The 24,503-nt window shown below is 37.6% G+C and overlaps 1 protein-coding gene across 4 annotated transcripts in view; it reads right to left on the bottom strand.

Annotated features, from left to right (window-relative positions):
- RARG (retinoic acid receptor gamma) overlaps positions 1–24,503 on the bottom strand; it is a 431,518-nt gene that overhangs the window by 40,927 nt on the left and 366,088 nt on the right. Inside the window, exon 1 of one of the 4 annotated variants that reach the window (XM_053708317.1) lies at positions 10,221–10,514. The exons of the other annotated variants lie outside the window; for them this stretch is intronic. Coding sequence (XP_053564292.1) covers positions 10,221–10,362 — 142 coding nt within the window. The 5' untranslated portion in view covers positions 10,363–10,514. Of the gene's footprint in view, positions 1–10,220; positions 10,515–24,503 lie in introns of those variants that run through there. 4 annotated transcript variants of the gene reach the window in all.

Genomic DNA, 24,503 nt, shown 5'->3' with positions numbered 1-24,503 from the left:
AAAGTAATAAACTACACGGAACAGTTGTTTCCTTTTCTGTCCTGAGTGCAAATCCATTGAGTACCTGTTGCTGTAGAAGATTATGTACATCTTCAATCCTTAGAATATTGCTTAGCTCTATTAGCTGTGATATTTACTTTGTAACTTACTCTAGACCTGTGGGTGGAGGTATTATCACAGCAATAAAAACAGTTTCATATGCACAAAAAACAAAAAGAAGGAAATAGTGCAGCGCAACGTAAATGCAACCTCGTGTTTCCATTGGTGAAAGCGAAGTGCTCACAAGAGCGCGCTTCCATAGGCTCCAATGGATAGCCAGCACTGGACAGTAATAAATAAATATATATGTATATACACATATTAACACGTAAATATATATATGTAAAAAGGTAATCACGGTGGTTATTTGCAGGTGAACCTCAGGGAGAAAAGGAAAAACACATATAGTGAAGTCCTGTGATAATTCAAACATTTAAAAAGGCATAGAAGGGTACTCACATTCTCTAGAGCCTCAAAATCAAGCTCTAGATGTAAGGGCACAGCAAAACTCCAAATAGGAGACAAAGATCGATATCCCAGCTGGGTTAAAATTCCACATGGAATGAATCAGAAGTGGATAAAAGAATATAACACTTTATTTAAAACAAGTTAGTCACAAGGCAAACATATGAGACTGTTCCAGTCAGAAACCACTGCAAACAAAGACCGTGTTTCCACAGTGTCTACTGAATGCTGTTTTTGGTCCGGTAAGGAACAAGACTCTTCCTCTTTTGTGACGTCACTCCGCTCCGACGTACGTTTCGCCATTACAGCTTGTCTTTTTTGACGAAAACAGCATTCAGTAGACATTGTGAAAACACAGTCTTTGTTTGCATTGGTTTCTGACTGGAACAGTCTCATATGTTTGCCTTGTGACTAACTTGTTTTAAATAAAGTGTTATATTCTTTTATCCACTTCTGATTCATTCCACGTGGAATTTTAACCCAGCTGGGATATCGATCTTTGCCTTTGTCTCCTATTTGGAGTTTTGCTGTGCCCTTACATCTAGAGCTTGATTTTGAGGCTCTAGAGAATGTGAGTACCCTTCTTTGCCTTTTTAAATGTTATTACAGGACTTCACTATATGTGTTTTTCCTTTTCTCCCTGAGGTTCACCTGCAAATAACCACCGTGATTACCTACCCTGGGATGTTTTTCATTTATCCTTTTGTGCACTATCACATTTGTTTGTTTTATTTCAATTATTTGATTGTGATTTGAGCAAGTATATATATTGTTTTGTTTTGTTTTATATATGTATATAGGCATATACATTTATAGTGAAAACATAGTCCCCCATTGACCATCATGTAAAGGCACCCCACATCCCCTCACTTTAACCCCCTTATAATTGCTTCATGCAGTTTTTTTTTTAATAAAGGTGCTCATATATTTCTCTCTTCTCTGTTAATGTACTGTCCTCTTTATTTTGTGGGCGATTGGGCAACTTTTTATTTTTAACCAGAGGTCTGACCTCTCGTTAATTGAGCTTAGCACAAAGTGAGACCGCGAGCTTGCGGTAGCATTAAGCAGCCACTTGTAATAGCTGCTTATTTAATGTGCGCCCATAAACGGGCCCTTTACGGGCACACTTTAAGATAGCTCTCCATTCATAATCTGGCCCAAAATAAGTAATATAGTTAATTTATCCCCTCCACAGTCAAGTGTTCTGCATCCTATTTGTAAGGGTAAGGAAACTCAAAATTAAACTTGCATGATTTAAATAGTGCAAGCTGCTTTGAGACACGTTTAAATTCACTTCTGTTTTCAAATGCACTTTGTTCTCTTGGTATCCATTGTTGAAAAATAATATGTACATACCCTATACTAGTGGGAGCTAGCTGGTGATTGGTGCCTGCACACATTTGTCTCTTGTGATTGGATGATTAGAAGCTTTCAGCTAGTTTTCAGTAGAGCATTGTTGCTCCTTCACAAAAAGATATAAAAGAAATAAAGCCAATTTGATAATAGAAGTAAATTGGGAAGTTGTTTAGAATTGCTTGTATGCTATATCTGAATTCTGTAAGAAAAAAAAAGGGTTTCATGTCCCTTAGTATAGTTAGAGAAGCTGCAGGCAAGGAGAGCTAGGCAGCCTATTATAATAACTTTATTTATTATGAATCATGAGGGCATTGTTGTAGGGAAACAGGGCCCAGAACCCCAAGTCAGCAGGACTGTAGGAAAAGTAGAGGAAGAAACAGAGGGTTCTGAATGCCATGTACTCTATATAACAACAAGACTGTAGAGGAGATAGCTCTGGGACAGACACCAATACTGGGTGTAACAATCTGGATTTACGGTACTATAATAACAGGATATTTCCTTAGAAATGCTATGAGTAAGTAGATAATAGAGCCACATGGAGCCTCTTCTTCCGCTCTGTTCTTGTCCCATTGCATAAAGGAAGAAGAGTTTTCAGCAAATTCTTTAGATTACTCCCCTGACTCACCCCCCCCCCCTTGCACATATGACACGCACTTGACATCATTAAAGTTTAACTGGATCCCACAAAAAAAGCCCCTGAAGCCCTTTCAGTAATCCTTTTCCCATGACAATGAAGGATCCATTACAAAAGGCTGTCTTGTCACTGACTCCTGTGCATCTCTGCATGGCTTTGCTGAGTCTGTATTTTGTAGTGTCACATCAGTCAGAAGCAGAAATCCCCAGGCTTACAAATAATGGAGTGTAAATATTAAGCATTAAAGGGACATTATACACTCATTTTTTCATTGCATAAATGTTTTTTTAAATGTATAGTTTTGCTTATTTTTAAATAACATTGTTCTGATTTTCAGACTCCTAACCAAACCCCAAAGTTTTATGAGAATACCGTCAGCTACCTACTCCAGCTTGCTCCTGTCATGGTAAAGGGTATTTCATATGCAAGAGAAGGGGGAGTGTCTTATTTCCCATTTGCAGTGGGCTTTCCGGCTACCTTTTCAAACAGAGCTAAACTGAGGGCTTCTAATTAAGTTTTTAAACAGTTTTATACTGGATTTTTATATCAGTATCTGTGCATCTTATTCTTTATAGTAGTGTCTATTACATGAAGTTATATGAAAATGAGGGTATACTGTCCCTTTAATGCATCTTACAGCTCTTTTATCTGAATGGGCTACCCATATGGCTTATCTGCATTTAATAAAATCTACCAAATGACAAGATGCCATCATTACCACAGAAACAGAAGCCCAAGTGGAAAGGAGGGAACCTACACCTACACAGTTTATAACCACTACACATATGCAGGAAACCCATACAACTAACACCTCTGTAAATATGCAACGTTTACATTAAAGGGACACTGAACAAAGTTTTTTTTCTTTCATGATTCAGATAGAGCATGCAATTTTAAGCAACTTTCTAATTTACTCCTATTATAATTTTTTCTTCATTCTCTTGCTATCTTTATTTGAAAAGCAAGAATGTAAGTTTAGAACCATTTTTGGTTCACAACCTGGGTTGTGCTTGCTAATTGGACAGCACCAATAAACAAGGCTTGTGCCTTAGCTTAGAAGCCTTCTTTTTCAAATAAAGATAGAAAGAGAACAAATTTTTTTTAATAATAGGAGTAAATTAGAAAGCTGCTTAAAATTGCCTGCTCTATCTGAATCATGAACAAAAAAATCTGGGTTTATTATCCCTTTAACAAGCCTGGCCAAAGTGCTGAACAGGTTAAGTAAAATATACTGCTAGGGATGTGATACTAGTGAAATTTTAGCAAAACAGCTGCAGCAAACATAAAACATATGCAGATATACTCCACTGTTACAATTGGAGTACCTGGATGGTATTAAACTCCAGTTCTCAGTTGGAGGTTCAGTCAGTGTTATCAGTTTGCCTGTACTCTAGTAGAGGCCAGTAGGCTAAGGAATGGGCCTTGGCTACTCACATCTTAGGGTTGCCACCTCGGCCATGTTTTCCTGGACACTTATGCGTTACACATGCTGCAGGGTGTGCAAAGGGGAACATGCATTGCGCACCTGGAGAGCAAATGAATAGTAACCCTGTACAGAATGATTCATGTTCCTCCCCGCACACCCTGCAACAAGTGTAACTCATAAGTGTCCAGGAAAACATGGCCAGGGTGGCAACCCTGGAAAGGAAGGAAATTTATATTGGCACTGTGATCTAATAACTGTAGGAAATTAGAGGTTACATAAACCTCGGTGCTGCCCCTTTGAATACAATAGTTACGAGTTGGGATTGGGAAAGAGATGGACAAGAAAGGGTTAGAGAGCACTCATTCCTAATAAGAGGTACAATAAAGCTGAAATAACTCAGCTAAGTTATGGTAAATAGTTTATATTAAAACCTTACTTTATTATTAGTGTTTAAAAAGTAAACTATATACTTAGATGAAGGTGAAACCTAGTCACCAGTAGCTACCAATTCCCCATAGAAGGCTGAAAACAATATGACTAGATACACTGCTACCTACCCCCCCTGTGTTCCTGGCCGATAGCTGGAAACGTTGGCTTCAGGTGCCAGGGGTAGCTTAGGCAGTGGTCTAGAATAGTTTACAAACAGCTATTGGAGAAAAAAAACTTAAACTCAACACAAACGCGTTTCGGCCGTAACAACCTGGCTTTTTTCAATGTGAACTGAAAAGATTTGACAAACCGAATGCTGTAATCTTGCAGCTTTTAAAGCTTTTATTGCCGTAGTTGGACCAATAGCGAGTCGATTAAAATACGAACCAATCACCATGCACACAGGTTGATAAACACTTCTGTGTATGAATTCACTATGATTGGTCAAGAGGGGGGCATGTATTTGAATTGACTCGCTATTGGTCCAACTATTTACCATAACTTAGCTGAGTTATTTCAGCTTTATTGTACCTCTTATTAGGAATGAGTGCTCTCTAACCATTTCTTGTCCATCTCTTTCCCAATCCCAACTCGTAACAAGGTGGCAACCCTATCACATCTAGACATTCCCTTTAATTTAAGATGTGTCAGTGCTGCAGCAGATCGGCAGTACACATTTTTCATTAGATGCCTGAGATCTGCTCAGTTCAGTAATGGTTTATTGGGATGCCATGAATGTTTGCTATGGCACAAACTCACTTTTCCCTAAATCATAGCAGCAAATCTGTGCCATTTCTATAGCCTGGAAGAGGGACTGAAGAAGAAAAGTTTTATGGTTGTCTGCAAACAAGTAAATCTTTTCCATTACAGACTAATCTTTTGAGCAACTTAAAATGCACAATGATACTTAAACTTTGTAAACAGAGCCGGCCTGAGGCCTAGTGATAGCTTGTTAGGCTGCACGCTAAATTTCAATAGGAATCCTAAGTGTTCTTCAGAAAAGCTGGTTATCAACTCTACAAATTTCCTGGGTATATCTCATTACAGTGCAGGACTTAATCCTACTTAATAGCTTCTGAACACAACAAAACAAACAATCAGCCCTTCAGGAGGGGAGGGGGCTTCAACTGATAATGATAAAGGTAGTGCACACCTGTGGAATGTAAAGGATCTCTGATACACATAAAAAAAACCTTTTTATATTTAGATTTCTAGGTCCATCAGCATTTTATAATTGATCTACTAAAATCTCCTAAATTGTAATTAAAAGCTGATACACTGGTGGTCAAATCCTGATAATCTCTGTAATTTTTAAATTATTCACGTTGAATAATAAAAGTTCACAATATAGTTCAAAATAGATAGGAAAGTCTAAATTAAACTTGCATTATTCGTATAGAGAATGTCATTTATGTTCCAATTTACTTTGTTTTCTTGCAATCCTTTGGCAGAGAATAATCTGTACATATCCTTAATAAAGCTAGCAGATTGGTGGTTACATGCATTTGCCTTTTGTCATTGATTCACCAGATGAGTTTAGCTCCCAGTAGTGCAGTTCTGCTCTGGAGCCGACTTTAATAACATTTTCTAACATAGTAACACTTTTATATCCCTTTTAATGCACTTGATACTATCAGTATCAGCAGACGTAAAGAGGTCACTACTTCTGCAAGTGTAATTTCTTTTTTTTTGGTCTTCTGTGGTTTTGAAAGGGTTAAACGGTTAGCTACAAATTTGTAACAGTGAAGAAATAAGTTCCACTGCAGGACCCTCATGACATCACGTGAAATCCTTGCCCTGTAATGTGAGTGTGCCCAGTGATGTCAGAGCCAGCTTGTCTGCGTGGCTCAACTGTATTTCCCACTACCCTCCCTGCAAGTCACCAGTATTGCAATCCTCTTTACCACAAGAGCGTCAACTCTTTACAGTGACAAAACTCCCCAATTTGAGTCAGCTATGCCAGCAGGAGCCACAGAGAGGAGGAAGTGAGATGCAGTCAGTGGGTGGCACTGAGAGACAGAACTGGGGTTGTGGTTAGAAATAAGAGAGATATTAATATAAAAAAAAAAAAACTAAACCAGATTTAAGACAGGGGAAGGAAAGAGTGTCTCAATAAGTATATATATTGTTGTACTGTGTAAATGTTTATGTAGTCATTATGTTAGAATATGCAGACAGTTCCAGCACTTGATAGTGTTACTATCTGAATAGTTTTTTTTACTACTTTTTGATATGAATCTGGATATTTTTTTATCAAATACTAGATTAAAGGGACAGTCGACAATATAATTTGTATTGTTTAAAAAGATAGATAATCCTTTTATTACCCATTCCCCAGTTTTGAATAACCAACATAGTTATGTTAATATACTTTTTATCTCTGTGATTACCTTGTATCTAAGCATTTTCTGATCACATGACTTTTTAATTTATTATCTGACTAGCATTGCATCCAATTAGCGCATTTAGTACTGTGTTGTGCTAACTCTTAAATAACTCCGCAGGCGTGAACACAATGTTATCTATAGTATATGGCCCACATGAACTAGCAGTCTCCTGTTGTGAAAAGCTAATAAAAAAAATCACGTGATTAAGAGGCAGTCTTTAGTGGCTTAGAAACAGGCAGAATTTTAGAGGTTTAAATGTATAAATTATATTAATATAACAATGTAGGTTGTGCAAAGCTGGGGAATGGGTAGTAAAGGCATTATCTATCTTTTTAAACAATAACAATGTTAGTGTAGACTGTCCCTTTAATAAACAATATAGTGTGAATTATAAAAGAGATAGGAAATGAACAGGCGAGATGGCCAAGTGCTGTTTATCCACTGCTTTGGATATATGAATATTGTTGGCTAATTTTCCCCAGCCACTCCAATACTGCAGTGTCTCTTTGCTGTAACAAAGCATTACATCTCTCTTGGCAGCCAGGAGGTTAAACGCAGCAAATAAACTATGTACTTGGTCCAGTGACACTAAAACATAGGGTCATTACCAGGCCATGTTTAAAGGATATTACTGCACAGATAAAACAACTCTGTCCAAAAACTATAGTGTCTGTATTGTTTGTACCACTGGAACTATAAGAGATTTATCATTTTTAAGAGCAAAAATGTGAAGTTGAAATATTTCTAATGACATTTGTAAAACTTCAAACTCCGCTCAAACCTCATTTAAATTGTATTTTTTGTCTAAATGATGCTGATATTTTCTGAAGGAAACCAAGCTCAGATTCTTTCACATCTTAATGAACGTTAGTAAAGGATGTGACTTAGCACATCTAATAAAGTTATCAACCATTTGTTCATTTATAAAAAAAGAATAAAAACACATACAAAATAATTATAGCTGTGAAGGGGAGGGAAAGAGCTCCAGAAAACCATCTGAGCCGTTTAAAGAAACTTTTACAAGGGCTCCAGACCAGTATCAACATATCAAGGGGAGAAAAGGGTGAGGGGTGTAAATAGGCCCATCCACTTGTGTCATAAAAAAAATGAAAGCTCTAAAAATACTGAGACAGGAATGAGAAAAAAATATATAACTTTTTTCCTCCACCACAAATTTCTGAAATTGAGGAAATTCTTTGTCCAAAGAGAACTTCAAAGAAAAACCTTTTATAACGGCCATAAAATCTTTACGGCCTAGCTAGGCCATTAAAAGCCATTTGTCCCAAATACAGGAATCCTGGCAACTTGTGAAAGAGGGAACATAAGAAGGCCTTTGTGAGTATATCATATGAGAGGTAGGTTTAGGGGCTGTCTAAAGAACCCACATCTCCCATAGCATTCTCTACTGATGACCTCCTGTCCCTCAGTTCTCTAGCCCTTCACATAAACCTCTAACTGCTATGCCTTACAGTAACGTTTCTCCACATCATGTCTTGAAATGATTGGCTAATGTGGGATCTGGACTTGTGAACATAAAGATGACAAAAAAAAGCACAAATATTCATTTGGTAACATAGATTTCTCAGGGTTTGATAAAACCACGATCCTGACTTGTAATTGCTGGATGTTTACAGATCACTTTAGAAGCAAGCATTTATTTTTGTCTTGTGAAATAATTTTTTTGGTAAATAGTAAATTACTATTCAGAATATTTCATGTCCAACTGAATATCCTCTCCCAGAGAGAACATACTCCTTAGGCTGAATGAAGAGTAGATGGGAGCATGTTACCATAGGAACAAATAATAAGATAGATACCTCCCTCCCCGAATTCACAGGTGAAATGTCTAATATCTCTGCAACAGGCCTCCTATTTAAAAGATGATGAAACAAAGAAAAGTCTATCAGACCTTACCCACACTCAGTACGCAAAAACTGTTTTTCCAAGTAAAGCAAAATTCTAATTACATAGACCATTGACATCACACTAGATGTAATACTAGTATGTAACAATTTAGCCACTGCCTTATGAAGCCAGATCAATTCCATGCACTATATTTGTATTGTTGTTTGCTTGAGATACCTACATAGTAAGCTGATGAGATCAAAACAGAGTCTATAAAATTATAAGTGTATTTCAGGATGGAGCCCTATGTGCTATGTAAAATAAACATTAAGAAAGTCCCACTTTAAAATGAAGAGCAGGTCTATTCTCAATATAATTACAGTGACACAATGATATATGGTGTACTCATATCTGGACACACACAGTGGCAATGGTGCCAGACTAAAATGATTCACAGTGAAGCACAGTTTTAACATAACTAACACTGATACAATCACAACAACCCCCCCCTCACTTTTAGCTTACAATGAGTTGTACTATTGCCGTTTCTCATTTTCATCCTGTTTGCCTGTCTTGTGGCACGTTGCCAAATTTCCATAATAATTATAAAAAATAATAACAATCACCCGCCCCACACGCATGGAAGGAAAGCTACATTCCGACTGGTTCCCCACCCCCCCCACACACACATTGAAAATTCTCACAATCTGACAGAGTCAAAACAATATACACACAATAATACCTAGAACATCTCTTACACCCACAGTACTGTCACCACAACACTGGTGTTCACAATCTCAGCACTTCAATGAACACTTCTGATTCCTTAAAGCACACTGTGTGCATCCTGAGAAACCCCAACTATTCAACATATCACAAAACCACTTTTACACCCCAGTGTCAATATTCACTAAAGATAAAATCTAGATGCCCTTCTATCCAACACATACTTCCTAAGTATAATGACTTGCACCCTAAATGGTAAGTAACAGAGGGGATTAAACATGCTGTGTGTGTAATCCCTACCACTCCCTTATACACACACATTTTTGGAACTTAATAAAGGTTCTGTGACTTCCCACCCACTATAGGATCAGATAAATCTCGTTATAAGCAAAATGCTAAACTTTGGGGTCAGTAGGGAGTATTCTATAAACTGAAAGAGCTTTCAGAGTTGTAAGTTGCATAGTTCAGTGCCCTGACTATTGTACTGTGTGTGTTTGGCACAGAGTGTAAGGTTGTGCAGCACATATGGTCCTGATATACAAAAATAATAAACCACTGGCCTTTCTGTGCATCCGTCCATGGAATGCAGTGAGAGGAGTAAGAGGCTGGCTTGTGATGTAGGCTCCTTCAGCAATAGGCAAGGAGGGAGAAATAACTACAGTGTGTACAAGGGATGGGTGAGCTTTTGACAGTAACAGCTGAGAGCACAGAATCTGCGTACAAGCAAAGCAGTGAGTGATACCTGGTCATCTAATGCAGAGATACAGATTGCACAATGAAAACCAAAAGCTACAGGCACTTCACATGCTTTTCTTTACTAAGTAGGGCACAGTATAGACAGAAGACATTATGTACACGTGAATACACTTCCATGCTACAGACAGATACAAAAGTCATTTCTGACACTTACATTGCAAGCTGTGGTTCTGCATCCATCCAAAGGGGTCCAGCCCCCCAAAGCAACCAGCTTTCCGCAGCATACAGGCACCCTGTGGACTCATGTCATACAGTGGCCGAGGCATCAAAGGGAAAGCTTCAACGCAGTCATACATGTTGTCTGTGTGGGAAGTTTGAAAGGAGGGCAACAAACTTGGCAGAGGGAGGGAGCTTGGCACAGAGGGGACTGGCAGCAGTGAGAGATTGGCACCTCCAGTAAGCTGTGCCTTCTTTCCTTCTCTCTCCCTCCCTTTGCTAGCACAGCCTGCTTTGTGGCATACCTTTTGCAAATAGCCAAAGTGCCTTGGGGCTGTGGGAGTGTCTTGAAGCTAAGATGGGATGGGCTACCCTCCACAACAGCCTTTCAACTCTCTGGTTCCTCCACACCAAAGCTCTCCCCCTTCAAACTCCACCTATCCTAAAATCTCCTTAACAATACAATGCTTTCCCACTGTATCCTGATACCTACCATCCTCCGCTCTTAAATCCCTTTACTTGCGATGGCCAGATGCAAGGAAATCTTTCAACTCTATGGATCAAAAGGGGTTAAAAAGGGCATAATAATTTATGTTTTATCTCAGTCACTTGTTATTGCTGTGTAACATTATGAAGGCTTATCCAGAGCAAGTGACTTACAGAAATCATATATTATTTTATATTATTGCTAGGCTTTGATCTGTTTTCCCTTTCTAAATGAATCAAATGTTTTTTTTTTCAGTTGCTTTCCCATAATTATAGCGTTTAAAAGTCTATGAATAAAATGAACAGTATTAATCATACCTGATATTTTCTGCAGCATTAAAGGGACATAAACGTGTAGAAAAATAAAATCATTTAATGCACTAGAGTCTTTTATCATTGCACTACTGATTGCATTTAATTTAGTGTTAAACACATAGTTAAAGGGGAATTAAAACACTAAACACATTTCATAGATCCCCATCTAATTATGAGTGCTGCCATTTTGAAACCTAAAATCTCACTGCAGGTATCTCAAGGAGAGTTGCTGCACATGTGCAAACACATCAGCACTGGAATGCAGTGATAGATGGATTTCAACATGGAGGTATCATGACTAGAGGGAGCAAGGGAATAACTTTACTACTATGCTTATAAAATGTATTTTAATGTCGCAGAGCAGCAATAAAACTACTGGGACCTAGGTGAACATATTTGATGAGCCAATGACAACAGACATATGTGTGTAGCCACTAATCACCAACTATGTCCCAGTAGCGCTTTTCTGCTCATGAGCATACCTAGGTATGCTTTTTAATTATTATCAAAGGATAGCAAGAGAACAACTTAAATTTGATAGGTTTAATTGTCACTTTTTATTCATGTTTTGTTCCACTTTGTGAGTTACTCACTAAACTACTTTCATTACAGATACAGGGAAACAATGAATCAGTAGCTCAGTGAGTTGCTTGTTTTGATAATCACACAAAACTTAACAGGAAGTTATAAGCTTCAATAACATACCTAATATGTACAGACAGTTTAAAGGGACACTAAACCCAATTTTTTTCTTTCATGATTCAGATAGAGAATGCAATTTTAGGCAGCTTTCTCATTTACTCCTACTATCAATTTTTATTAGTTCTCTTGCTATCTTTATTTAAAAAGAAGGAATGTAAAGCTTAGGAGCCGGCCCATTTTTGGTTTAGAACCTGGGTTGTGCTTACTTATTGGTGCCTAAATGTAGCCACCAATAAGCAAGCACTATCCAGGGTGCTGAACCTAAAATGGGCCAGCTCCTAAGCTTTACATTCCTGCTTTTTAAAATAAAGATAGCGAGAGAACAAAGAAAAATTGATAATAGGAGTAAAGTAGAAAGTTGCTTAAAATTGCATGCTCTATCTGAATCATAAAATAACTTTTTTTTCCGGTTTAGTATCTCTTTGAGCAAATAAAAGATCAGGGTCAAGAAATATGTTAAAGGGACCTAAAACAAGCTGGGATAGAGACAAAATATAATAATATGTAATTTAATTACTTTACCTGTAAATTTTAACTGCAGTGCCTCGCCATTGACCCTTTCTTTTACGTTTCTGAATTGTACAGCTCTAACTCCCCCCACACAATTCCTTATATGGCTGTATCTATCTCCACCTTTGATTTGGTAGAATCCAAGACTTTAACACTCATTATCTACTGGAGCATGCCTAGAAGCAAATAAGCTGTTGTGAACTCAGTTGATATACAATGCCTGTGTTTCTGACGCTAAACACTGATAAGGGGGGTGGAGCAGACTACTACAGACAGCATGGCTATGAAACTCATTTTGCTTATTTTTGAAAATTATTTTAAAATATCTGCCACCAATTTTGAAACATTTTTTTCATGCAAACTATTTTACTTAATTAGCCCTTTTATGATATGCACAGATCACAACATGTTTTATGGCACTTTAGCATGAATATCTCAAAGCATTACTAATAAGAATAATATACTTATTTTTTTGTTATCTATTCATTAATTTAGGTTATTTTCCTTTATTTTGTATCATAAATAATGCACTGTCGTTTCTGCATTTCAAGAAATGTCATTTATAATCTAATCAGGAATGATGTACATATATATGTATATATTTTTTAGGTTATTGTCATGTTCCAATGGAGCAGTCACCACTACACGCAGCATTATGACACAAACTTCTGGTCTTTATATTAAAGGGACAGTCTAGACAAAATTAAACGATCATGATTCAGATAGGGTATGTCATTTTACACAACTTTTCAATTTACTTTTATCATCAAATTTGGTTTGTTGTTTTGATATTCTAAACCTAGGTAGGCTCATATGCTAATGTCTAAGCCCTTAAAAGCCGCCTCTTATCTGAATGAATTTGACAGGTTTTCACAGCTAGAGGGTGTTAGTTTATGTGTACCACATAGATAACATTATGCTCACACAAGTGGAGTTATTTTTGAGGTTTTCATATCCCTTTAATGTGTGCAAGAAATATAAAAATATTAATAGCTAATTTTAGCTTAAAGGGGCAGTAAAGTCAAAATGAAATCAAGTTTGTTTTGTTTTCTTGATATTCTTTGTTGAAAGCTAAACCTTGGTAGGCGCATAGACTGAGTTCTAAGCCTTTAAAGGCTGCCTCTTATCTCAGTGAATTTTACCATTTTTCACAGTTAGACAGTGCTAGTTCATATGTGCCATGTATATATATATATATATATATATATAAAACATTGTGCTCACTCCCGTGGAGTTATGCAGAAGTCAGCACTGATTGGCTAAAATGCAAGTCTGTCAAAAGAATTGAAATAAGAGGGCAGTCTGTAGAGGCTTAGATACAAGGTAATCGCAGAGGTAAAAAGTATATTAATACAACCATGTTGGTTATGCTAAACTGGGGAATGGATAAAAAAAAGGTATTATCTATCTTTTTAAACAAGTGGACTGTCCCTTTAACAATACGCCACATGGCATAGAGATATACATGAGGGCAATTAGGGATCTGATTAGACCAGAGGTTACAGGGCAATTCTGAGAAATATATACTCAGTGCCATAAGTCTACAACAGCTGCAAGTGACTCAGGTTGAGCTGTGAGCCAGAAGTTAAGAGGGTAATTGATAGTTTTTTAAAAAAAATTGATTTTTCACAGAGTGTTTAAAACTATGGAAGCAAATCCGAGAGAGCTAGGAGGTGAGATCCGTAAAGCAGGTGCTATACAGGAAAAGACTTGTAAATAGAAGTGTGACCAGATATTTTGTTGTGCTTTATACATGAATGATAATAATACAGGGCTGGAAAGATATCAATACATATTGCCAGTTAGGGAAACACGATACAGTAGGGGAGAGTAACTAACTCACAAAACCAAGTCTGCTGCAATTTCTTACAAGTTCAAGGCAAGTGGACTGCTACTTCTAGCATTAAAGGACCACTAAACACAAATTGTAAACTACATGATTTTGAACCTTCATATATGAGAATAATTTTACACTGAAAACCACAGCTTTGTTTTGTCAAATGAGTATATTGTTTTATGTTTGTTCATTTCACTGATTTCCCTGTCCCTCAGAACAAAAGAATCCTTGCTAACCAATCACAAACTAATATTCAGATATAGCACAAACTCTGTTTGCACATGTGCAGTTGAGAGTTACTGGGAAGCCTGCTCTTGAGAGTTACTGAGTTACTGGGAAGCCTGCTCTTATTAAGGTGGTTTAGCACTGATTACTATTGCAAAGAATGATTCTCCTATCATGATTGTTGATGCAATACTGATAATCCTCCCTTTACAAACATGTGACATAGGAGAATCTTAGGTGGGGGAGGGTGAAGTAAACAAAAGCTTACATAAATTGCTTAAAAGTATTAGCTCAAACCTTCATGGGAGAAAGTAAAACAAGCACAACTTTTAGATGTATTTTACAATAGGCAGCAAAATAAATAATTAATTAATATCGCAATAAAGTTTCACTTGCATACTGATCATTTTATGCATTGTTGAAATGTCAAGTTTGATGGTCCTATAACACAGGGGCCACGAGTCGAATGAAATGGATTAAAATATAAAAAGGTGTTGTGTTCTAAAAGGAACACTGTAATGCAAATACATTTTTTTCTTCTAATTTATTGTTCCCACTGACTTATACCAGTCACATAATCTTAAATAATTTTGAAATAGCTGGTTTTGCTCATTGAAACTGTCACCCATAATGAACATTTTAATGCCTAAGTAATGGTTTTGTGCAAAGAGAGATTAGATAAGCGGGTCTGCTATTCATGTAGGCTAAGCCAACGTGAATGGGGATGCTCTTGAGACCAATGAGTTTCTCATAATTTCATATTATGCAGCTGTTATAAATAGCCATTGGAAACACCTTAAAGGGATACGAAAGTCAAAATTAAACATTCATGGTTCATATGCAGTTTTAAGAGACTTTTCAATTTAATTCTATTACCAAATTTAGTTTCTTTCCTTGGTATCCTTTGTTGAAAAGGCATACCTAGGTAGACTCAAAAGCAGCAATGCACTACTGGGAGTAGCTGGTGATTGGAGGCCTCTGGTCATGTGTTCAGCCATCTGCATTGCTGCTCTGTTATAATTAAAGGGCCATTATACACTCATTTTTTCTTTGCATAAATGTTTTGTAGATGATCTATTTATAAAGCCCATAAAGTTTTTTGTTTTTTTTTAAATATATATTATTTTGCTTATTTTTAAAGAACATTGCTCTGATTTTCAGACTCCTAACCAAGCCCCAAAGTTTTATTTGAATACCGTCAGCTACCTTCTCCAGCTTGCTCCTGTTTGTGTAAAGGGTCTTTTCATATGCAAAAGAAGGGGGAGGGGGGGAGTGTCTTATTTGCCACTTGCAGTGGGCTTTCCAACTACCTTTTCAACAGAGCTAAACTAAAAGCTTCTAAGTACGTTTTTAAACAGTTTAATACTGGATTTTTATATCAGTATCTGTGCATCTTATTCTTTATAGTAGTGTCTATTACATGCAGTTATATGAAAATGAGTGTATACTGTCCCTTTAATCACATTAGAGCATTTCCTTTTTGCACTTTTATGTCCTTTTAAGGGGAAACCAAGTTTACAGTACAGTGTCCATTTAAGGGTTAACTCCTTAAGGGACAGTAAAGTAAATACGTTGGATAAAGCATGCACTTTTAAACAACTTAAAGGGTTACTTCACAAAGGGAAAGGTGGCTGCACATACAGTATATACCGCTTGTCATTGGCTGACCTGTTGTGTTCAGGTAGCTCCCAGTAGTGCATTGCTTCAACAAAGGATACAAAAAGAATGAAGCATTTTTGTTTATAAAAAGTAAATTGGAATTTTTTATGCTATTCTCTATCTAAATCATGGAAGAAAATGTTTAGGTTTCACATCCCTTTAAGGTTACATAATGGAGCAGCCAGATATAGGATCTAGAAAAAAAACATCAATAGAACTAGACCATAAGGTGTTCTGAGAAACAGGTCTCCTTATGCTTTTCATATATTTTATATAGTTCTTTTGTATCTTGCTATGAAATATAAAGCACAGTATATGTTAAAAAGTTAACAGAAATATACATAAGAGGATACTTTTTCAAACAGGCGGAAGTTGCAAAAAGGAGACAAGGAGGTTCATTAGCGGAACTTACATGTAAATTGCGTTTACTACAACAACAAATAACATTAAGACCCTCACATATTTTAAACACTCAAATACAAACTGTCAAAACTCAAATTCGCAATGCAGAGTAACAAAGAGTCCAAACAACTCTAGAGAAATTTAAAGGGACACTGAACCCAAATTTGTTCATTTGTAATTCAGAAAGAGCATGCAATTTTAAGCAACTTTCAAATTTACTCTTATTATCAATTTTTCCTCGTTCTCTTGCTATAATATTTTAAAAAATAAGGCATCTAAGCTTTTTTTGGTTTCAGTACTCTGGACAGCACTTTTTTTTTTATTGGTGGATGAATTTATCCACCAATCAGCAAGGACAACCCAGGTTGTTCACCAAAAATGGACCGGCATCTAAACTTACATTTCAAATAAAGATACCAAGAGAATGAAGATAATTTGATAATATGAGTAAATTCAAAATTTGCTTGAAATTTCATGCTCAATCTGAATCACAAAATTAAATTTTTGGGTACAGTGTCCCTTTAAGCAAATATTTTACTATAGAAATAATAAAGCAACAACACATTTAGCTAACAAGCTATGTAATAAAGTAGCCCAGCGTAGGATTATCTCAATTAAAAATGGAACGCAGACCGAGACAGCCCCTAAAGGGAATAGGAAAGACCTACAAATATTATCAATCCCTATATAACCTAAACAAGCAATCACTTAACCCCAATGCAACTACACACCATATCAAACAGTTCTTAGACACTCTCCAGTTGCCAACAGTTTCATTAGAACACAATGTACCTACAACAAGAAGTGATACTTCTAAAGAGATTAGAGATGGAATCAAATATTTGAAAGTAGGGAAAGCTCCTGGGCCTGATGGCTATACGGGCAAGTTTTATAAATGCTTTATAGATGGTGTAGTTCCCATTCTCCAGAGATTTTACAATTATACCACAACAACGGGAAAGCTTTCCTCAAAGTTTCTTACGGCTTCTATAATTACTCTACTGAAGCCTGATAAGGATCATCAAAGCTGCAGCAGTTATAGGCCGATCCTCCTTATCAATATAGACACTAAAATATATGCAAAAATATGGGCTAATCGTCTAGCAAAGTTTATTCCCTCACTGGTCCATGGAGACCAGGTGGGATTTATCCCAGGGAGGGAGGGTCCTGATAACACTAGGAGGATACTTCATATTCTATGTGAGGCCAAGAGATGTGGTGTTCCTCTTCTCGCTCTGTCTTTAGACGTGGAAAAAGCGTTTGACAGGGTGAGATGGGATAACCTTTGGGAGACTCTGAGGAAGTTTAGGTTTTCATCTCATTTTGTTTTAGAAATTCAGGCTCTTTATTAATCTCCATCTGCCAGGGTGAGGGGTGTGGGCTTCATGTCAGATAGCTTTGCTATCTCACACGGTACAAGACAGGGGTGCCCCCTTTCCCCCTGCTCTTCGCCATGGCGGTGGAACCCTTAGCTCAGGCAATACGGAAAGATGTACATTTTAAGGGGATTCAGTTAGGTGACTCACATCACAAAATAGCGTTGTTTGCCGACAACGTCACACTTTTACTTTCTTCCCCTGATCAATCAGTAATGAAGCTGTTGTCATATTTTGGAGACCTTAGCTACTATAAACTAAATGTCTCGAAGACTGAAGCACTATACATTAATATAGATAAAAAAGACTTAGCATCCTTGCAGGGACTATATAATTTTAATTGGTCAGATAGGTACACCAGGCACCTAGGTGTATTGCTGGGTCTATATTTATCTTTAGTGATCTCTAAAAATTTCACTGAGAGAATACCAGGATTAAGGGCCCTTTTAGAGTCCTGGGAGTTCTCAGAGATTTCCTGGACAGGCAGAATAGCCTAATATCCTTTAACAGATTCCTCTCTACATATCTCAAAACAGAATGCACCTGTCATGGTTGATTATATATTTCCTACCTGTTCTATGTTACATTTTTGCATATATTGTGTATTATTATTGTTTTTGTATTTTATTGTACCCTATTGTATCAATGCAATGTTTTGTGGACCCAGGACATACTTAAAAACGAGAGAAATATCAATGTATCCTTCCTGGTAAAATATTTTATAAATACATAAATAAATTGCAAGGTATTATATCTACCTACATTTGGAGGGGTAAGAAGCCGCGCACCTCAAGGCATGTCCTACAAAAATAGATCAGACAAGGTGGGTTGGCCCTACCAAATGTCATTCTTTATTACAAGGCCTCGAGGTTATCTCATGTACTAGGGTGGAGCCACAGCTTTAATCCTACCAGATGGCAAGATGTAGAAAAGCCATGATACCAGATGGTGTTAAACTATCAGACCTAATTTGGATCCCATCATACTATAGAAAGAAAATTGGAATTGATCACCCCGTTCTTCTGGATAATTTGCAATTTTAGGATAAGATTAAACACCTCAAAAACATTTCACCACAATCCTCTCCAATACATACGATTTGGAGTATAATGAACTGTCTACAGGAGACACATGATGCATATTGGGACAAATTAGGTCCTTTGCAGGTCAGGGACCTTTATATAGATGGGAAATGGCTGGACATACAGTCCTTCATAGAAAAATTCTCAGTCCCACAAAAATTCCAGTTTGTAACCTAAAGACTTTTGAGTCTTCTGGGACATTAGGGAATTCAGAAAGAAGGCCTGAGAGAATTGACAAAATGAAAGAGTAGTTGGCTAAGGGGTCGTAAGACAGGGGGTATCATGTCCTTTAAAGGGACAGTCTAGGCCAAAATAAACTTTCATGATTCAGATAGAGCATGTAATTTTAAACAATTTTCCATTTTACTTTTATCACCAATTTTGCTTTGTTCTCTTGGTATTCTTAGTTGAAAGCTTAACCTAGGAGGTTCATATGCTAATTTCTTAGACCTTGAAGGCCACCTCTTTACAGAATGCATTTTAACAGTTTTTCACCACTAGAGGGTGTTAGTTCATGTATTTCATATAGATAACACTGTGCTCGTGCACGTGAAGTTATCTGGGAGCAGGCACTGATTGGCTAAACTGCAAGTCTGTCAAAAGAACTGAAATAAAGGGGCAGTTTGCAGAGGCTTAGATACAAGATAATTACAGAGGTTAAAAGTATATTAATATAACTGTGTTGGTTATGCAAAACTGGGGAATGGGTAATAAAGGGATTATCTATCTTTTAAAACAATAAAAATTCTGGTGTAGACTGTCCCTTTAACTACTATCTTTTGACAGATGATCAAACAGATTGTACCTCGAGCCCTTTAAAGGCCTGGGAGAGAGACCTTGACCTGATGGTGGACACTAAATTGTGGAATAGGGAGTTGTCTTTCACTAGAAAAACCTTGCATTGTGCCACACTGTGGGAATTGCACTACAAGGTGGCGGTGAGATGGCATTTAGTCCCTTTGCATCTTCATAGGATTTTTAGTACTACGTCTCCATTATGCTGGAGACAATGTGGACAAATAGGCTCATGGGTGCATATTTGGTGGGAGTGTCCCCGGATTAGACCGCTATGGAGAGAGTGTTTTAATTTATTAGGTAATCTGAATTATAATCTACCATATATATGAGTTAGGCTTACTCCATTTTTGTATTCCCAAATTGTCCCTAGCCAGGAAAATGTTTTTAATATACTTTCTAACAGCAGTAAAATTAATGATAACTAAGGAATGGAAACAGTGTTCTTCTCCTACAATCCAAATGGTTTTACATTATCTAAAATACATCCGAAAAATGGAAGAGTATGATTTCAAAATCAAAGATAAGATTTGCTTATATCAAGAAATCTGGTCAGTGGACCGAAATGTCGGCTGAATAATTATTTTTTGATCTTCAATTTAATTTTTTCTCTCTCTTCTTAGAATGGTTCCCAGCCACCAGAACTTTACAATATACCGCTTCTACCCCCATAATCCCCCCATATTGCTCAGTTAACTTTATGCCTGGACCTCCGAGATGAATAAACTAATGAGATGGCTACTAAATGGTGTTTTTTTTTAAAAAAAGAGTATCACTATACTATACTAGGATACAAATAGTTTATTTTGCATAATGAGGTCATACAGATATTTTTTCCTCAAAATAATAAGGTATCCTTAGGATATAATGTGAACTGATATGGAACAGACATGTCAATGATTGATGTTCTCAACAATTTTTTGTCATTAATATATCCTCTTAGATACTTCAGATCAGTGGCTGTTTAATTCATAAATGGTGAAATGATAAAGTAATAAATACAATCACAAATAAATAATCATACAAAAGTAGTGCAGTACATGTGGAAATTGCTTGCAGAGACTTGATGAGTAGAAAACTTCAGTTTGACACTTCTGGACACAGAGATATAAATTCCAATCTTTTACAGTTTGATGTTCAAAATATATTTTCTCTACTTGGCTAATTTTGTGGAGTTCCTAAAAATTGTATTTCAAACCCTGTTAAACAATTGTGTTTTAAGACTTTAGGCCACACAATACACAGCAGTTATATTTCCAGAACATCTGGATTTCCTATATTTGGCCTTGGTAAACATACAAATAAGTATAATAAAAGGTCTTTTGCAAACCTACACAGAAGCAAAAAAATAAGCAGCCCATGGGAACGAAGCAAATCATCAAAAGCGGATACACTGCTGCAGATGACTTGTGTGTTTACTTGAAGTTCACTATCTGCTAACAAGCGAGATTCATGGCGTGAGCGCATTTAACACTTATAAATTAATTTTATGTCAGTTATGTTAAATTTGCTTACAATTTTTATAACATCCAAACACTTCATGCACTACTAAAAAAAAACATTTAGAAGTTAATATTTTTTTTTTAAATGTTTCATTAAAAGTTACATTCCGCCCGTGTTACAAGTTAAAAGTAAACACAAACCCGTGAGCGCAATCCCAATTTACGCTAGAATGATTACTTCAGAGCTCAAAACAGTGTCACAAAACACATCAAAAATACATTTAAAAGTACAGTTACACTCATAATAACACTAATAAAAAATAAAAAAAGCAATAAAAAGGGAATAGGGGCTCAAATATATAAGATGTCAGGTATTAGAAAAAAATGGGCTAAAAGTGCTTTTACACAGAGATCCATAGGAACACATGTATAAATAAATGTATGTATGTAAATGTATCTGCCCCTGCTTCCTCTAAACTTCTTTCACTCACATCCTCCTCCGGTCTCTCACAATCCACCCTATTCCCTACCCACCGTGATGGACACTCCATGGACCTGGTATTTTCCTACCTCTGTTCTATATCTGACCTCACCTGTAACAATTTTCCCATTTCAGACCATCACCTGGTAACCTATAATATTAATGCAACAGCTAAACCCACTCTTCCATCCCGCCCCTGCACCTGTAGAAATCTACATGATGTTGATCCGCTCCAATTTTCAAAAATATTCAAGATCTCCTCCCTCACACTTCCACTATAACCTGCCCTGATCTCGCAACAGTCCACTATAACAAAACTCTCTCCTCTGCACTAGACACACTTGCCCCTCCCCAGCTGCGCAAAACATCACACTGTCAGTTGCAGCCCTGGCACTTTCAGAAAAAAATGCTCTCGTACTGCTGAGCGTGTCTGGAGGAAAACTCACTCTGAACCTGACTTCATATACTATAAGTTTATTCTTCGTTCATACACTTCTGCCCTTCACTTAGCCAAGCAAACCTACTTCTCTTCTCTTATATCTACTCTTTCCTCAAACCCTAAACGACTCTTCTCCACCTTTAACTCTCTCCTCTACCCTCCTGCTCCACCCCACTCAAGTGCTCAAGACCTGGCAGACTACTTTTTAAACAAAACACGTTCTATCCGAAGCAACATCCCAACACCAACTTGCAATATTCCATCAACAGGCCCAGTTACTCCCTCTTCCACCCTCTGCATCTTCCATCCAGCCACTGAGAATGAAGTTTCCTCCTTACTATCTTCCTCACGCCTCACTACCTGCCCGCTCGACCCTATCCCTTCCCATCTAATACCCTCCCTATCTTCCACCCTCACTCCTGCTCTTACCCACATCTTCAACCTATCTCTCTCTACCGGCTCATTCCCATCCTCTTTCAAACACGCAAAAGTCACTCCCATATTCAAAAAACCCTCCCTTGACCCTAATTCTCCTGAAAGCTACCACCCCATATCACTGCTTCCACTAACATCAAAACTCCTTGAAAAACTAGTTTACAATCGCCTAACCCACTTCCTGTCTCCCAACTCCTTGCTTGACCCCCTGCAATCCGGATTCCGCCCCAAACACTCAACTGAGACTGCCCTTACCAAGGTTACTAACAATCTTCTCTCGGCTAAAAATATTGGCCACTACTCTATACTCATCTTACTTGACCTCTCAGGTGCCTTCGACACAGTTGACCACCCCCTCCTCCTACAGACCCTTAGCTCTTTTGGCCTCTGTGACACTGCTCTTTCCTGGATTCACTCTTATCTTTCTCACAGGTCTTTTTCTGTGTCATTTGCCGGCGACTCCTCCTCTCCAATGCCTCTGTCTGTTGGAGTACCTTAAGGATCTGTTCTTGGTCCTCTACTCTTCTCCATTTATACTTCTTCGCTGGGTAAACTTATCAACAGTTATGGCTTCAAATATCACCTCTATGCTGATGACACCCAGATCTACCTCTCCACCCCTGCTCTCTCTCTCTCTCTGTCCTTATTCATGTCAGAGGCTGCTTATCTGGTATTTCTTCCTGGATGGCCTCTCACCACCTAAAGATTAACATGTCCAAGACTGAGCTCCTTCTTACCCCCCCCCCCTCAAGTTCTACGCCGACTTGTGACTTCTCTATCCCTGTTGACGGCATCACCATTTCCCCATTGCCCCAAGTCTGCTGCCTCGGAGTTACACTTGACTCAAATCTATCCTTCGCCCCCCATATCCAATTGCTTTATACATCCTGCCGCAACCATCTACGCAACATTTCCAAGATTCGACCTTTTCTGTGCGCTAACACCACAAAGCAAATAATCCACTGCCTTGTTATTTCCCGACTTGACTACTGCAATAACCTACTTACTGGCCTTCCTCTTTCCCGCCTCTCCCCCCTTCAATCCATCCTAAATGCCTCTGCCAGGCTGATCTACCTTTCCCGTCGCTCTGTATCTGCTGCACCTCTCTGAGAGTCCCTTCATTGGCTCCCCATACACAGCAGAATAAAATTCAAAATTCTCACCCTTGCATACAAAGCGCTCACCAACACCGGTCCCCTCTACCTATCCTCTCTAATCAACAAGTATACTCCAGCCCGCCCACTAAGATCCAACAATGACCTGCTCCTTGCATCTGCGACTATCACCTCCTCTCATGCTAGACTGCAGGGCTTCTGTCGTGCAGCACCTACCTTCTGGAACACTCTCCCTCATGCTGTCAGGCTTTGCCCTAATCTTTCTTCCTTTAAATGCTCTCTGAAGACGTTTCTGTTCAGAGAAGCCTACCACCCAACTCAATAAAATTTCTCTTACCTAACATTTCCCTCATCTAACTCTGCATTAACATCTTTCTCAATCTTGCAGTCCTCACCTCCTGTTTCTCAACCTCCTACCCTTCTAGATTGTAAGTTCCCACGGGAATAGGACCCTCAATTCCTCCTGAATGTGTTTGTAATTTTTGTCCTGTCTCTTAGAAGTTTTATATTATTGTTTTATTTAAATTAACTGTATCCATGGACAGCGCTGCAGAATATGATGGCGCTTCATAAATAAAGTATAATAATAATAATATATATGCATGCATTTCTATACATATATACCTTGTAATTACAGGACATTTCTCTTGTGCTGCTATAGACTAACATATCAGCCAAATGTTTTTAAAATAAATTAACATCCTTTTTTCTGCAATTATTGTTCAATAGTCAAACTCCACCCACTTTTTGCCTTATTTTGGGAGCCAATCTGGGCTTTAGTAAGTAGAATACCAGGCTAGTCATGGTCATAAAGTCAGTGCAAAATAAATGTATTTGCAGTTGTTATCTGTTAAAAATTAGAGTCAACTATGTAGCAGAGTTAGCATTGAAAAGTCAACAGTGTACATTTCAAGTTCTAAGTATTAGAAATTGTTAAATGTTCATAGCTAAATTACATGAAAGGGGGCAAAATAATTAAT

The sequence above is a fragment of the Bombina bombina genome, chromosome 3 (assembly GCF_027579735.1).
Source record: "Bombina bombina isolate aBomBom1 chromosome 3, aBomBom1.pri, whole genome shotgun sequence".
In the NCBI taxonomy this organism is placed as follows: domain Eukaryota; kingdom Metazoa; phylum Chordata; class Amphibia; order Anura; family Bombinatoridae; genus Bombina; species Bombina bombina.
The sequence above is the reverse complement of the archived record's forward strand: the minus strand, read 5'-3'. Positions and strand labels throughout refer to the sequence as shown.